Source organism: Dictyostelium discoideum (genome assembly GCF_000004695.1).
Source record: "Dictyostelium discoideum AX4 chromosome 3 chromosome, whole genome shotgun sequence".
NCBI lineage: Eukaryota > Evosea > Eumycetozoa > Dictyosteliales > Dictyosteliaceae > Dictyostelium > Dictyostelium discoideum.
This window is the reverse complement of record NC_007089.4, coordinates 1,959,550-1,974,370: the sequence shown is the minus strand read 5'-3', so window position 1 is coordinate 1,974,370 and position 14,821 is coordinate 1,959,550. Positions and strand designations below refer to the sequence as shown.

The 14,821-nt window shown below is 21.7% G+C and overlaps 5 protein-coding genes across 5 annotated transcripts in view; 2 read left to right on the top strand and 3 right to left on the bottom strand.

The window, feature by feature from the left end:
- Nucleotides 1–2,187, bottom strand: part of alg9 (dolichyl-phosphate-mannose alpha-1,2-mannosyltransferase) — a gene marked incomplete at both ends in the record, with an annotated part of 2,422 nt that extends 235 nt beyond the window's left edge. Inside the window, 5 exons of the mRNA XM_636716.1 lie at nt 83–288; nt 380–923; nt 1,006–1,472; nt 1,554–1,713; nt 1,834–2,187. Coding sequence (XP_641808.1) covers nt 83–288; nt 380–923; nt 1,006–1,472; nt 1,554–1,713; nt 1,834–2,187 — 1,731 coding nt within the window. The remainder of the gene's footprint in view (nt 1–82; nt 289–379; nt 924–1,005; nt 1,473–1,553; nt 1,714–1,833) is intronic.
- A 188-nt stretch (nt 2,188–2,375) lies between these two features.
- CYP51 (cytochrome P450 family protein) lies at nt 2,376–3,881 on the bottom strand (the record flags this gene model as incomplete). The annotated part of the gene is made up of 2 exons (XM_001134568.1): nt 2,376–3,716; nt 3,822–3,881. The coding sequence occupies 2 exons, from the start codon at nt 3,879–3,881 to the stop codon at nt 2,376–2,378; spliced, it is 1,401 nt and encodes a 466-aa protein (XP_001134568.1).
- Nucleotides 3,882–4,511: 630 nt separating this feature from the next.
- DDB_G0279347 (hypothetical protein) lies at nt 4,512–8,921 on the bottom strand (the record flags this gene model as incomplete). The annotated part of the gene is made up of 1 exon (XM_636713.2): nt 4,512–8,921. One exon carries the CDS (start codon nt 8,919–8,921, stop codon nt 4,512–4,514), a length of 4,410 nt encoding a protein of 1,469 aa, XP_641805.2.
- Nucleotides 8,922–9,913: 992 nt separating this feature from the next.
- Nucleotides 9,914–12,842, top strand: amfr (hypothetical protein; the record flags this gene model as incomplete). Its single annotated transcript, XM_636712.1, has 6 exons — nt 9,914–10,174; nt 10,376–10,537; nt 10,803–10,958; nt 11,153–11,306; nt 11,403–11,667; nt 11,801–12,842. The coding sequence occupies 6 exons, from the start codon at nt 9,914–9,916 to the stop codon at nt 12,840–12,842; spliced, it is 2,040 nt and encodes a 679-aa protein (XP_641804.1).
- A 364-nt stretch (nt 12,843–13,206) lies between these two features.
- Nucleotides 13,207–14,819, top strand: aurK (Aurora family protein kinase; the record flags this gene model as incomplete). The annotated part of the gene is made up of 5 exons (XM_636711.1): nt 13,207–13,703; nt 13,838–13,976; nt 14,102–14,197; nt 14,306–14,590; nt 14,682–14,819. 5 exons carry the CDS (start codon nt 13,207–13,209, stop codon nt 14,817–14,819), a joined length of 1,155 nt encoding a protein of 384 aa, XP_641803.1.
- Nucleotides 14,820–14,821: the final 2 nt, after the last annotated feature.

Sequence of the window (14,821 nt, the reverse complement as noted above, 5' to 3'; positions counted from 1 at the left end):
AAAAAAAAAAAAATAAAAAAAAAAAGAATTGTTAATTATTTTATTATGTTATTGTTATTTTAATTTTTTTTTTTTTGCTTACATATCTATCAAATTCTTGTTTGTTTTGATCATTCATATTTGTTGGAATAATTGCAGTTCCATTTGGTAATGTTGAAAATGGTTTTGGTAAATGACCCTTAAAATCAGATTCTATAAATTTAAGATTAAATTCAATTTCATTATTATCATTTGGTAAAAAGAAATTTGATGGATATCTATGCCATTCTTTACCAATACAAATATTTACTAAATATTAAAAAAAATTAAATTAGTAATTAAATTAGTAATTAATAAAAATAAAAAAATAAAATAAAAAATAAAATAATTATAAACTTACCACTTTTATTATTATTATTATTATTATTTGATTTTAAAATATTATTATTTTTTGAAAAATTTGAAATTGAAATATTACCATTTAATAATACATTATTATTTAAATGAGTTAATGTATTGAATGGAGCAGTATAATTTACATAAGTTGAATAAATTCTAGAGACTGATAATAAAATGAAACAGATGATAATTAAATATTTAATGAAATTAACAAAACCATGATAAATATTAACATTATAATGTTGTTGTTGTTTACTTTTTAATTTAAAATCATCATTTTTTTTCTTATTTTTAATATCACTACCACCAGCACCACCACCACTAATTTTTAAAATTATTGCATTTAAAATATTTAAACCAATATAAAATGAGATTGAACCTGCCAATGCAATGAATGGATAAATTACGAAAAGGAATCTTTCTTCTTTATGTGGTAAATATGTCATAAATCCAAACCAAATATAATATGGACATAATGTATAAATTATTGAAACCATTGTTAAATTTTTTAAACTACCACTCCATTTTCTAAAAATTATTAATAACTTTATAAAATAATAAAAAGTTATTAATAATTTAATTAATTTATATGTGTGTGTATGTGTTTAAAAACAATTGTTTACTTACTGGAATGGTTAATAATGAAAATAAAAATACAATATTATAATTAACAAATGAATTTATGAAATAGAATGGCCAATCTTCAATACCATATAATTGAGAACCACCACTATGATTTGAAGTGAAATTATAGGCAATAATATTATAAATTGCAATTACCCATTTTCCATAATATTGATAATCAATTAAAATCATTGGTATAAAAACTGCAATAACTGGTAACAATGCCCACATGAAAACTTTTAAAAAACCATTTCTAATCATTAAATTCAATGCAATTGGTATAACCAATACAATTACAAATGGCCATCCCATGAATACTGATGTTGCACTTAAAAATACTGAATAAATAGCTTCATTAGATGATTCATTTGGTGATAATGCTGATAATGGTGTTGATGATGATTGATATAACATCCAAAATCCATATGCTGCCATAAATGTTGTCATTGAAAAACTTGTTGGTAAAAAGTCTTTTAATAAAAAAAAAAAATAAAAAAAAAATTAATATTATTTATTATTTTTATTTTTATTATTTTTCCACCTTTACTTACTTGAACCTGATAAAAAGAAAGCTGGTGAAAATAACATAAATATTAAAGTATATCTTGAAATTTCTCTACCAAACATATTTTTAACACCTCTATAGAATATAGTTTGAGCAATTGATGTAAAAAATCCAATTCCAATTTTAATTAAATAAAATAATATTATCTAAAAATATAATTATTAATATATATATATATGATTTATTTTTTATTATTATTATTATTATTATTATTATTATTATTATTATTATTATTATTATTATTTAAATATATTGATTTTATTTACTTTATTTCCATTTGAAAAAGGGTTTAATAATCTTCCCATAAAAGCATGAAGTAATAAATATGCATATGATCTTAATGAATAAGTTGGACTGTATTCCCATGTTTGTAAACCTTTATTATATAATAAATAATGAGTTGGTTCCCAATAATTCATATATTCATCACAATCTAAAATTCTATTATAAATTGCTGATAAAATTGAACTAATGAAAAATAATGAAAATACAAAAATTGTTGATTTATATGTATCATTTATTCTTTTATTTCTAGTTATATATTCTGTTTCAATTTTTTTTTTACTATCACTACCATTACCATTGGTATTGGTAATTTGACTTTTTCTCTTTGATGACATAACTTTTGATTATGTGTATGATCACAATTTTCAATTAAAAAATAAAAAATAAAAAAATAAAAAAATAAAAAAAATAAAAAAAAAATGGTGATCACAATCAAAAAAAAAAAAAAAAAGATGATCAAAATAAATAATTTTTTTTTTTTTTTTTTTTTTTAATAATTTAAATTATAAGTTTTTTAAAAATTTTATTTTTGTTTCTTTGAATATTTAACCATACATGGACCTTTTGGACCAGCAACTAAAGAAGTGAAATCAGTTGGTGGAACTGGACCAACTTCTAAATTATATTTAGTGGAGAGAACAGTCCAAATGGTTTTAATTTGGAGGATACCGAAATTTTCACCTGGACAACCATGTTTACCACCACCGAAAGCAATGAAACTGAATGGAGTTTTATCTTCAACATCGAAACGTTTTGGTTCAAAACTATCTGGGTTCTTGTAGACAGTTGGTAAACGCATACCTACTTGTGGTGAAACAGCAAGGATGTGACCGGCTGGGATAGTTTTACCTTTGTATTCCATTGGAGTCATAACTTTTCTCATGAGGAAAATTAAAGGTGGATGAAGACGAAGAACTTCACGAATTACAGTTTCCAAACGATTCATTCTCTTGAGACCATCGAAATTGATTTCGCCTTGATTCTCTTTTTGAACGATATCATTGATATCCTTTTGAGTTTCATCGAAATATTCTAAATTGTTGAGGAGGTAGAAAATGGTGTAAGTAAGGGTGATTGAAGAGGTATGTTGACCGGCGAATAATAAACCAATCATGAGACCAACGATTTGTTCATCTTCGAGGACTGAACCATCTTTGTATTTGGAGTTCATGAGGGTGTAGAGGACATCATCGACACTATCGTCAGTTGAACGTCTACGTTCTTGAATGATAGAGTGGAAAATGGCGGCGACTTTAGCACGGGCAGCGTCTCTCTTTTTGAATGATGGTAATGGGAGATTTGGGAAAAAGAATGAAATTGGATTGAGACCTTCTTCCAATTCGTGGTACAAGTCAGCGAGTTGACCTGATTGACCCAATGATTTATTGATTGATTTACCCATAAGACAACGAGATGCAGTGAGAATGGTAAGTTTATTCATTTCATATAAAAGATCGATTTCACCTGAATCACCCCATTTAGTTTCGAAATATTTTTCAGTCTCTTCTTGAATGATACCAACTGCTTTCTTCAATTGTGATAAAACTAAACCATTCTTTACGAAACGAAGTTGTTCATACATAATCTCTGTTTCACTATCATAGACAACACCTTTACCAAATACTGGTGTTACAAATCTATAAGCTTCCTTTGGTGAGAGTTCTTCATCGGTACCACGGAAAAATAATGCTTGTGCCTCTGGTCCAAGAACAAATGTCATTTTGAATCCCATTAAATGGAGTGTGAAAATTTCACCTAATCTATCATAACTATTACGAACTAATTGTAATGGATTCTTTGCAAATTGATAAAAACATCCGATGAATGGAATGGTTTCAACAATTGGTGGAATATTACTTGGACTCTAAAAAAAAAATTAAAAATATATTAAAAATATTAGTTTTTGGAAGACATTTTAAAATAAAAAAAAAAAAAAATAAAAAAAAAAAAAAAAAATAAATGGTCATACCTTTTTGAAAGCAAAAATTACTAAAATAGCAATTACTAAAACTGCAATTGTTCCAATCATTTTTTAATTGTTTTTTTTTTTTTTTAGTAATTATTTGTTTATTATTTTTTTTTAATAAAAGTACAAATATGAATGATTAACTAAAAAAAAAAAAAAAAATTGATTGTTTTTGAGCGTGCTTTTTATTTGAAACGAATGGTTTGAAAAAAAAAAAAAAATCACAAAAAAAAAAAAAATAAAAATAAAAATAAAATAAAATAAAAATAAAAAAAAAAGTGAAAATAAAAAAACATTGTTTTTTTTTTTTTAAAAATCTTTTTTGGTGATTGGTGGTTTTGTTTTTTTTTGCGCTGAAATCATCACACACACTAAAAATCATTAAATTTTCCAATCCATCGTTTTTGCATTTTCAATAGTATTATTAAACTCAATGAAGAAATCATTTTAAAAAAAAAAAAAAAAGAAAAAATAAAAAAAAAAAAAAAAAAAAGAAAAAAATAAAATCTTTATCATTTGATTCTTTTCTTAATATTCCCCAAAATAATTGAACATACCAATTTGATTTTCTTTTTTTTTTTTTTTTTTTTTTTTTTTTTAACTTTTTATATTTATTTTTAATTTTATCTCTATCTTTATTTGTTTATCTTTATTATTGTGTTTTTATTTATTATTTTTTTTTTTATTTTTTTACTATTTTTTTTTTTCTTGAGCGAAATCAACAAAAAGAGGAATTAAATCCTTTCTTCTTTCTTTGGTAATATCGACCAAGATGGTTTTTTGGTATTTAGATAGACTGAAATATTTCTTAAAGATTTCCACAATGTCTTTTTCACAATATTTGACTATTTTTTTTGCATGTTCATAACTAATTTTAACTAAATCAAACTTATGATCACTGTATTTTAAAATATATTCCCTTGCTTTAAATAATTTTCCTTTAGTTATTAAATTGTTAATTAATAAATCAAATCTTTCTTTTGGAATATTTTTTGTTATTTTTAAAGGTGATTCATTTATGTTAGTAATTGATGATGGTGATGATATTGGAGGTGGTGGTTGAACTGTGGATGAAATTAATGGAGCTGATGAATTTGAAAGTAATAGCGAGGGTGATGATGGTGATGGTGAAAAAGTCAAAGTACTTTTAAAAGGAGAGTTGGATTTTTCTGGTGTTGATAATAAATTGAAATTAAATGGCGATGTTGTTGTTGTTGTTGTTTTATTTGGTGATATTGTTGTTGTTGTTGCTGGTAATAAATTGAAATTAAATGTAGATGAAGTTGCTTCTGTCGAAGTTGCAGATGTTGTTGATTTATTGAAATCAAATGGAGATGAGGGAGTAGAAAAAGGGGAGGAAATAGGAGAATTGGAAGAGAATGGAGAAAAAGTGAAAGATGCTGTTGTTGATGTTGTTGTTGTTGGTGAAGAATTAAAATTAAAATTAAAATTTTGAGAATTTGAATTAGTTTTTGTTGGAATTTTCTTCTTATTTGATAATGGTGAAGATTTATTTTTTGAAATGGTACTGCTAGTACTACTATTGGCACTATTATCAAATAAACTTGCAATCTTTATATTATTATTATTATTATTATTACCACTGTTATCATTGTGATTATTATTAATATTACTGTTATTATTATTATTATTGGTGGTGGTAGTGGTTTGAATATTTTTATCAGCAATACCTCCAATTAAAGATGGATCCATTTTCATTTTTCCTAAATCTTCAGTTAATTCTTGCATTTCAAGATCATTCATAAATTTAGATTTTTTTGGGTTTCGAGAAAATAAATTTTTTTTATAATTTCTAAATAAACTTTTTAAAGTTTCATCTTGAATTTCATTGCCACTTTCTAGATCATTTATTATTGTCGAGAATGATAATGGTGAAATTAATTCATCTTTCCAATCGAATAACTTATAATTTAATAATAATAATTTAAATGCATTTCTTATTGAGTTAATTGGTTTCTTTTTTAATAAAGTATCAACTGATTGATATGAAAGTTGTTTAAATAATCCATTATTATTATTAATATTATCATTACCAAAATTATTATTATTATTGTTATTATTATTATTATTATTATAAATTGAATCATTTATAAAATCAATTAAAAGTTGAATGATTTTAAATGGTGAATCTAATTTAATAGTTTGTTCTAAAATTGAAAATGGATTAATTTTCTTTAAATCTAAATTAAATTCTTTATGATTTTTAATGATAAGTTCAAATAGATCCCAATGAGTTTCCCAAGTTAATTTTGAAATATAACTTGATAAAATTGAAGCATTTAAATGAATTGATGTTGAATCTTCTAATAAGGCTGTTTTTAAAATTGATTGATCATTTATAAATACAAACATTGCTTCTAATAATGTGAATTTATATTTCTCTGGAATAACATTATTGCTATTATTATTTAATTGATTAAAGTTACCATAAATTTCAAAAGAAATCAATTCAAGTATTATTTCTTTTAAATCTTTAATGAATGAATTAATTTTGTCAATTGTAATATTTGGATTGAGTACTTTTTTAAATCTAATGTTTCCAGGCTCATTACAACATAAACATTTACCATTAACTCTCATTGTATGAAAACAAGATGTTAAATTTGGGTTTTTAATTATTTCATTTTTAATTTGTTGAAAGTAACTTATATCACAATTTGGTGTTGCATTTAAATGAATAAAACTCTTTACAATCAATGCTAAATTACTTGGACTAGTTGAAATACTTTGAAATCTATTAAAGAATTGCATACAATCATTTTCATAATCATTAAATTCAAATGGATATAAAATAGGAATTATTGAATCTCCACTTATCAATTGAATTTCTTTAGTAGTTGTAGATGCTAAAACTGCTCCCGATTTAATTGAAATTGGAAGAATTGGTTCATTCTTTGTTTTACAAGGAATACCAGTTGTTTTATTGGTTGTTGCTGCTGAAGTATCATCACCAGTGGTAATCTTATTTGAAGTTTCATCATTTGCAATATCAGTGGTGGCAGTGGTGGTGACAGTGGTGGTAGTAGTGTTTGTATCTGGTATTGGTAAAACTTCATAATTATAAGTTGTAATAGTTGTTGATTTCTTTAATTTCAAAATTCTATTAATTAAATCCATTTTTTCGTCCATTGTAAATAAATGACAATCTATTGATTCAAAACATGTTGTTGATAATGTTATGATTTTATTTGAATGTAGATCAAAATCAATTAACCATTTCAATTGTTGGTAATTTGATAAGATTGGTTTTAAATTTTTTGTAAAACTTTTCTTTACTTTAAGTAAATCAAATATTAAATTAACTATTGTTGATGCTACTATTGAACCTGGTTTAACATTTGTTAATTTTAATTTAATAGTTTCAAAATCATCTCTTTCCAACATTTTAATTAAAAATAATTGTCTAATGAAATTTGTATCTTCTTCAGATTTAATTTCATTATTATCATTATTATTATTATTATTATTATAATTGAAATCTTTTTCATTAAATGTATTGACACCAATATAATTTGATTCATTGAAATGATAATTTAAATAAATTTCAAAACTTTTTGAGAATAATTGATCTTGATAATAACCACCATTGTTTAAAATTTCTTTAATATGATTATTCATAGTTTGTTCATCAATTATTTGAATTAATTTTTTAGTTGCGATTTCAATTTTTTGATCTTCATTAAAGTGGTCAATAAATGATTGAAATTTAATTATTGGTTCATTACATCTATAGATATTTGAATCTAAAAGTATTTGAAGTAAAAGAGTTCTTTTTCCAATTGAATTAATTGAAATTTCAAATAAACTTTCATATACATCCATCGGTTTATCAATTAATTGACTTTTATTTGATAAGAATAAACTTAAAAATGAAGTGGTATCCACTGAACAGTTTTTACTAAACTTAATTAGAAATACTAAATCATCAATATTTGGTGAAATAGTTATTGTTGTTGATGGTGTTGTTGTTGTTGAAGATTGTTCAATTAAACTTTTAGCAACTTGAAGATTATTATAAGTTACACAGTTTTCTAAAATTGTTGTTTTTAATACTGACTCATTTATACCTTTTGATTCACCAAATTTATTTAAAATTGATTTTAAATTTTTTAAAGATCTTGAATGACTGATTTTATTTTTATTAATGTGTACTGATGACCATTTAATTAAATAAATTAATAATGATCTTAGGTCTATTTCATTGATATTTTGTGAATTGATATAATCATTTTCAATAATATAATCCAATCCTAAACCTCCATATTTCAATGGATTTCTTTCAAGATTATATGTTATTTCTTTAACTAATTTTTGAATTTCTACTAAAAATGAATCTTTAAATTGTTGATCTTTTAATAAATTATCTAAAAACTCGATATCTTTGATACTCTTTGAATGTAAAATAAAGTAACGAAGTAAGGCTTCCTTTCTCCTATTAAGAATTTGTGATTTTATTAATTCCTTCTCTTGTTTATAATTGCTAGTACTACTACTACCACCACCACTACCATTACCACTACCATTACCATTACCATTATATAATATACCATCATTTAAATAATATCTCATAAATGTACAATCATTATTTGGAAGATAGTTTTTAAATAACATTTCCAAGAATTTATTTGAATAGAGTTGATATTGTTTTAAAATTTGATTTAATCTCTTTTCAAATAATAGTTCAATTATTGTTTCATCATTTACATTTTTAATAAATGAATAAAAACACTTTTTTGAAATTATTAATTCTTCAAATTTATTTTCTTCTTCTTGTGATTGTTGTTGTTCTAGTTGTTCTTGTTGTTCTTGTTCTTGTTGTTCTTGTTGTGATTCATTATTTTTAATTGAATTTAATTTATATATTAATAATGGCCATTGATTTGTTTTTGATATTTTTCCTAAACACATAAATTTGAATGGGACTCTATTACCAATATAATTTTTATTTTCTTTAAATTCAATCTCCATTGTTCTTAGGTGATGAAATATTAAATTTCTAATATAAACATTATGAAAAACTCTGAAAAAAAGTTTTTCATTATTACAATAATTATTAATATTATTATTATTATTACCATCCATTTTGTTTTGAGAAAAAATAAAAATAAAAAATAGAAAAAAATTTAGTTTTTATGTTAAAAAAAAAAAAAATCGAAAAAAAAAAAAAAAAAAATAAACATAAAAAAAAAATTAAAATTAAAACTAAAATTAAAATTTCAAAAAAGAATTATCATTCTAAGAAAAAAAAAAAAAAAAAAAAAAAATCATGATAAATTCAAATTATCAATCAAACTTTCATTGTATTATGTATGTATACATATTAAATAAGATCTTATTTAAATATAGTAAAATATATATAAATAGAATCTTATATATATTTATATTGTTTTTTTTTATTTTGGTTTTTTTTTTTTTTTTTTTTTTTTAAATTTTTATTTTTATTTTTATTATTTTTTTTATTAAAAATTATTATTTTGGTAAAGAAAATGATTTTTCATTCAATGAATCACTTGATAAAATTAATTTGATGGTGGTTTCAAAATCATTGGACCAACCCAATTTTTTTAATTTTTTTATTTTTATTTTTATTTTTTTTTTTTTTATTTTTTATTTTTTTTTTTTTTCAATTTAATTTAAAATTTTCATTTTTTTTTTTTATTATTTTTTTTTTTTTTTTTAATTTACAATATTACAATATTATTATTATAATAGTAATAATTTTATTATTTTTTTTTAAAAAAAAAAAAAAAAATTAAAGAATTTATAAAAAAAAAAAAAAAAAAAAAAGAAAAAACATTAACAGAATAAAATTATTTTAGAACAAATAAAAAAAAAAAAATATTCAAAAGTTATAACTATTCTAACAAATATCAATATCAAATCATTATAATAATAGTATAATAATAATAATAGTATCAAAATCAATCTTATAATTAATAGTAATAGTAATAGTAATAATCAAAATAGATTAAATCTTTATATGCAGTTTTTTTTTTTATTTTGAAAAAAAAAAAAAAAAAAAAAAAAAAAAAAAAAACAAACTATATATTTTTTGTAAATATCATCAAGACCATATGAATATTTATATACCGATACCGGTTTATGTCACATTAAGCGTGTTGTTATTTTCAGCATGCATTGCCAATATCATTGTAAATACAAATATTCAAAATATACAGGGTGAATTAAGGCAACCAATTGGAATAAAAGAGTTATTCTTTGATAATTATATAAATTTAGTTATAATAATCAATACAATTTTCACTCTTTTAATAGTTTTTGGTAAATTTATACAATACTTATTTTTTGGACAACTTAGAGACATTGAAGCAAGAGTAAGTTTTATATTATTATTTTTTTATCTTTTTTTTTTTTTTTTTATCTTTTTTTTATCTTTTTTTATTTTTTATCACAGTTTAAATTGCACACACACACACACACACATATTCACCATTCTATATTATTAACACCATACCTTTTTTTTTTAATTTTTTTTTAATTTTTTTTTTTTTTTTTTTTTTTTTAAAAAAAAATAGAATTTTAATGATAGATTATGGACATATGTAGTTTCAAAATTAATTTTTATATTTGCAGCTAAAGAACCAGAATTAGGATCATTATTAGTTTGGGGATTTTGGTTTTCAATTTTATGTTGCTTAAAATTATTTTCCCTATTATCAAGAGACAGATTTGATTATGTAAGTGTTAGGAATAAACAACAACAACAGGTATGACTTTATATATTATAATTTTTTACATCTAATATTAATATTGTTTAATCTTTTCATCACCATAATTTTATAAAATAAAATAAAATAAAAAAAAAAAAAAACAAAATACAAAATCCATTATTTACTTTATTTTTATTGAAATTTTAAAATAAATAATAAATAATAAATAAATAATAATAATATCAAATAATAATAATAATAATATCAAATAATAATAATAATATTATTATAGTTGAATACATTTTTACCAAATACCCATGCAAAAATTCATTTAAAGTTATTGATGTTATTAGTTGGTATTTTAATTAGTGATTTAATTTGGTTTTATTTCTCAATTACTTATTTCTTTGGTGAGGGTCTATCAAATTTAATGTTATTAAATTTTGAAGTAAGTTGATATTAATTAATTAATTAAAAATTATTATAATTTCATTTTGTTTTACTAACTTTAATTATTATTATTATTATTATTATTATTAATATTATTATTATTATTATTATTATTATTATTATTATTATTATTATTATTATTATTATTATTATTATTATTATTATTATTATTATTTTTATTATTATTTAAAGTGTTTTACAATATTTTTTGAAACTGTTCAAACATTGATTAAATATTCAATTCATTTATTCGATTTATCATCAGAAGATGTTTGGGATAAAAGAGGACAATATATTTATTATACAGAGTTTTCAACAGATTCAGTAATTTTAGCAGGAACTTGTGGTATGTTATTGTTATTTTTATTTTTATTATATACTTTTATAATTTAATTCACTAATTTTTTTATTTTTTATTTTTTATTTTTTATTTTTTTTTTAGCACATTTAATTCATATTATTATTATTCAAGGGTTTACACCAACTTTATTACATGTTGTAATGTTTTTCTACTTTAAGATGGTGTTTGGAAATTTAAATAGAAAGATTACAGCATATAGAAACTATTGTAAATTAACTTCAGATATGGATAATTGTTATCCAAATGTAGGTGAAAAAGATTTAGAGAATTATAATGATGATTGTGCAATTTGTAGAGATAGAATGGTTACCGCTAAAAAATTACCATGTGGTCATATATTTCATCAGTATGTATAGTGTTTTTTTTTTTTTTTTTTTTTTTGAAAGAAAAAAAAGAAAAGAAAAAATATATGTTATTTGAAATTAACTCTCTCTTTTATTTTTTTATTTATTATTATTATTATTATTAATTTTTTAAAGTTCTTGTTTAAGAGCATGGTTAGAACAACATCACTCATGTCCAACTTGTAGAAGATCATTAATTGATGAACATCAACATCATTTAGGTAATAATGGTACAGCAACAGCAACAATAGCAGGAGCATCAGGGGTAACAACAACAACAACTATAAATGGTGGTACAGGATCAACATCAGCATCGACAGCAATAGATCCATTATCAATTACATCACCATCTTCATCTTCCTCATCACCAACAGGACCAGAATATTCAAATGGTATACCAAGAACCTTATCAAGGCAATCATTAACAGCATCACAATATAATAATTTGGTGTACAATGCAAACTATATTCATGGTTTATTTGAAAATATTTCAACTCAAACCATCCAAAATGATTTATTGCAAACAAATAATGTAAATAGAACTATAGATAACATTTTAGAGGGTAGATTGGTCGAACCTTCAACTTTAGCTCAAGATAATAGCAATAATAACAATAATAATAATAATAACAACAATGTTGTTAATAATAATAATAATAATAATAATGATAACAATGATAATAGCAGTGATTACAGTAATAGTACTAATGGTACTGACAGTGGCGAAGCTATGTCTCCTTCAAAACAAACCCACTTTAAAGATCCAAACAAAAAAGATCAAAGTATGGATGGAAGTGGCAGTAGTGGAAGTAATAATAATAAAAATAATAATAATAATAATAATAATAATAATAATAATAATAATAATAATAATAACAATAAAGATAAAAGTAATCATTCTAAATTGGATGAACCTGTAGATAGCAATAATAATATTAATAATAATAATAATGATAATGGTGATAATAATAATGATAATAATAATAATAATAATAATAATAATCAAAATGAAGATAAATCTTCAATTTTACCAATTAAACCATTGGAAAAGTTTTCAGATTCATTTAAATCGACATCACAAGAAAGATATACGAGTTTACAACAAAGAAAAAAATCAATGTTGGAAGCTTCAAGAAAACAATTCTTAGAAACTATGAGTGAATTTAAAACCGATTAATAAAAAACTTTATTTTTTTTTTAATTCTAAAAATAGATTTTTATTTTTATTTTTTTATTTCCATTTTTTTTTTTTTTTTGTTTTTAAATTAAAAATTTGAAAAATTTAAAATTTGCGCCTTAATTTGTCGTTAAGCTCCTTTTTTTCCACTTTTTTTTTTTTTTTTAATTTTTGTGAAAAAAAAAAAACAAATTTTCTTTTTTTTTTTTTCTTTATTGTTTTTAATATTTCAATATAATAATAAAATATAATCCAATAATAACAAATAAATAAAATAAATTAAAATTAAAACTTTTTATTTTTTTTTTTGGTTTCTTTTTTTTTTTTTTTTTTTTTTTTTTTTTTAAATATTTAAATTAAAGAAATGAGTTATCCAAATAATAAAGAAAATAGTAACAATATTGGTGGTGGTTCATTCTCAGTACCAAGTAAACAACCACAAAGAGTACTTCAACAACAAAATACAAATATAAATAATCATCAAACAACATCGACTGTTAAATCAACAATTACAAAACCAACAACAACTGGGGCCACTACATCAACTAATACTTCAACAATACCACCAACAACAACAGCATCATCTTCATCTTCATCTTCATCTTCATCTTCATCTTCATCTTCATCCTCATCTTCATCTTCATCTTCATCATCTCAATCAGTACCAAAGAAAAAATGGTGTATTGATGATTTTGATATTGGTAAATTATTAGGAATGGGTAGATTTGGTCACGTTTATTTAGCAAGGGAGAAAAAGAGTCAATTCATTGTTGCACTCAAAGTTTTATTTAAAAATCAATTACAAACACATAATATAGAGCATCAATTAAGAAGGGAAATTGAAATTCAATCTCATTTAAGGTAATATAAATTTTAGTGAAAATATTTTCAAAATAAAAATAAAAATAAAATAAAAATAAAAACAAATTTACTAATTTAATTTTTTAATAATAAAAATAATAATAATAATAATTTTTTTTTTTTACTAAAAAAAGACATCCAAATATTTTAAGATTATTTGGATATTTTTATGATGATAAAAGAGTTTTCTTAATTATTGAATTTGCCAAAGGTGGTGAATGTTTTAAAGAGTTACAAAAAGTCGGATCTTTTAATGAACAAACTGCTGCTACTGTAAGTATTAATATTTTTTTTTTGTTTTTATTTTCTATTTTCTATTTTAAAAATAACCTACTACCACAATATTCATAATATTTTATATTAATATTTTTTTTTTTTTTTTTTTTTTTTTTAAAAAGTATACATTACAAATTGCAGATGCTTTGAGATATTGTCATTCAAAACATGTTATTCATAGAGATATTAAACCAGAAAATCTTTTAATTGGTGTTGGTGTAAGTTTTTCCTTTTTTTTTTTTTTTTTTTATATACATTTTAGTTATTAACCTTTTTATTTTTTATTTTTTTTATTTTTTTTTATTTATTTATTTATTTATTAAAAGGGTGAAATTAAAATTGCAGATTTTGGATGGTCAGTTCATGCACCAAATACAAAGAGAAGTACATTTTGTGGTACATTAGAATATTTACCACCAGAAGTTATTGAAAAGAAAGGTTATGATCAAACAGCTGATGTTTGGAGTTTAGGTATTCTCATATTTGAGTTTTTAGTTGGTCGTTCACCTTTCACCTCTGATGAAGAGAAAAATATTTTCCACAATATACAAGAGAATGATGTTTATTATCCATCTTCAATATCACCTGAAGCAAAAGATTTAATTTCAAGAGTATTTAATTTAATTTAATTTTTATTATTAATTATTCATTTTAAAGGATACTAATATAATTTTCTTTTTTTTCTTTCAAAATAATTTTTAGTTACTTGTATCAGATCCACATCAAAGAATTACATTAAAAGATGTTATTAACCATCCATGGATTAAAAAACATGCTCATCCAAAATCACTCGAGCCAACAAAATTGGGTCTTCCATTACCATCTCAAATGACTTATTAAAA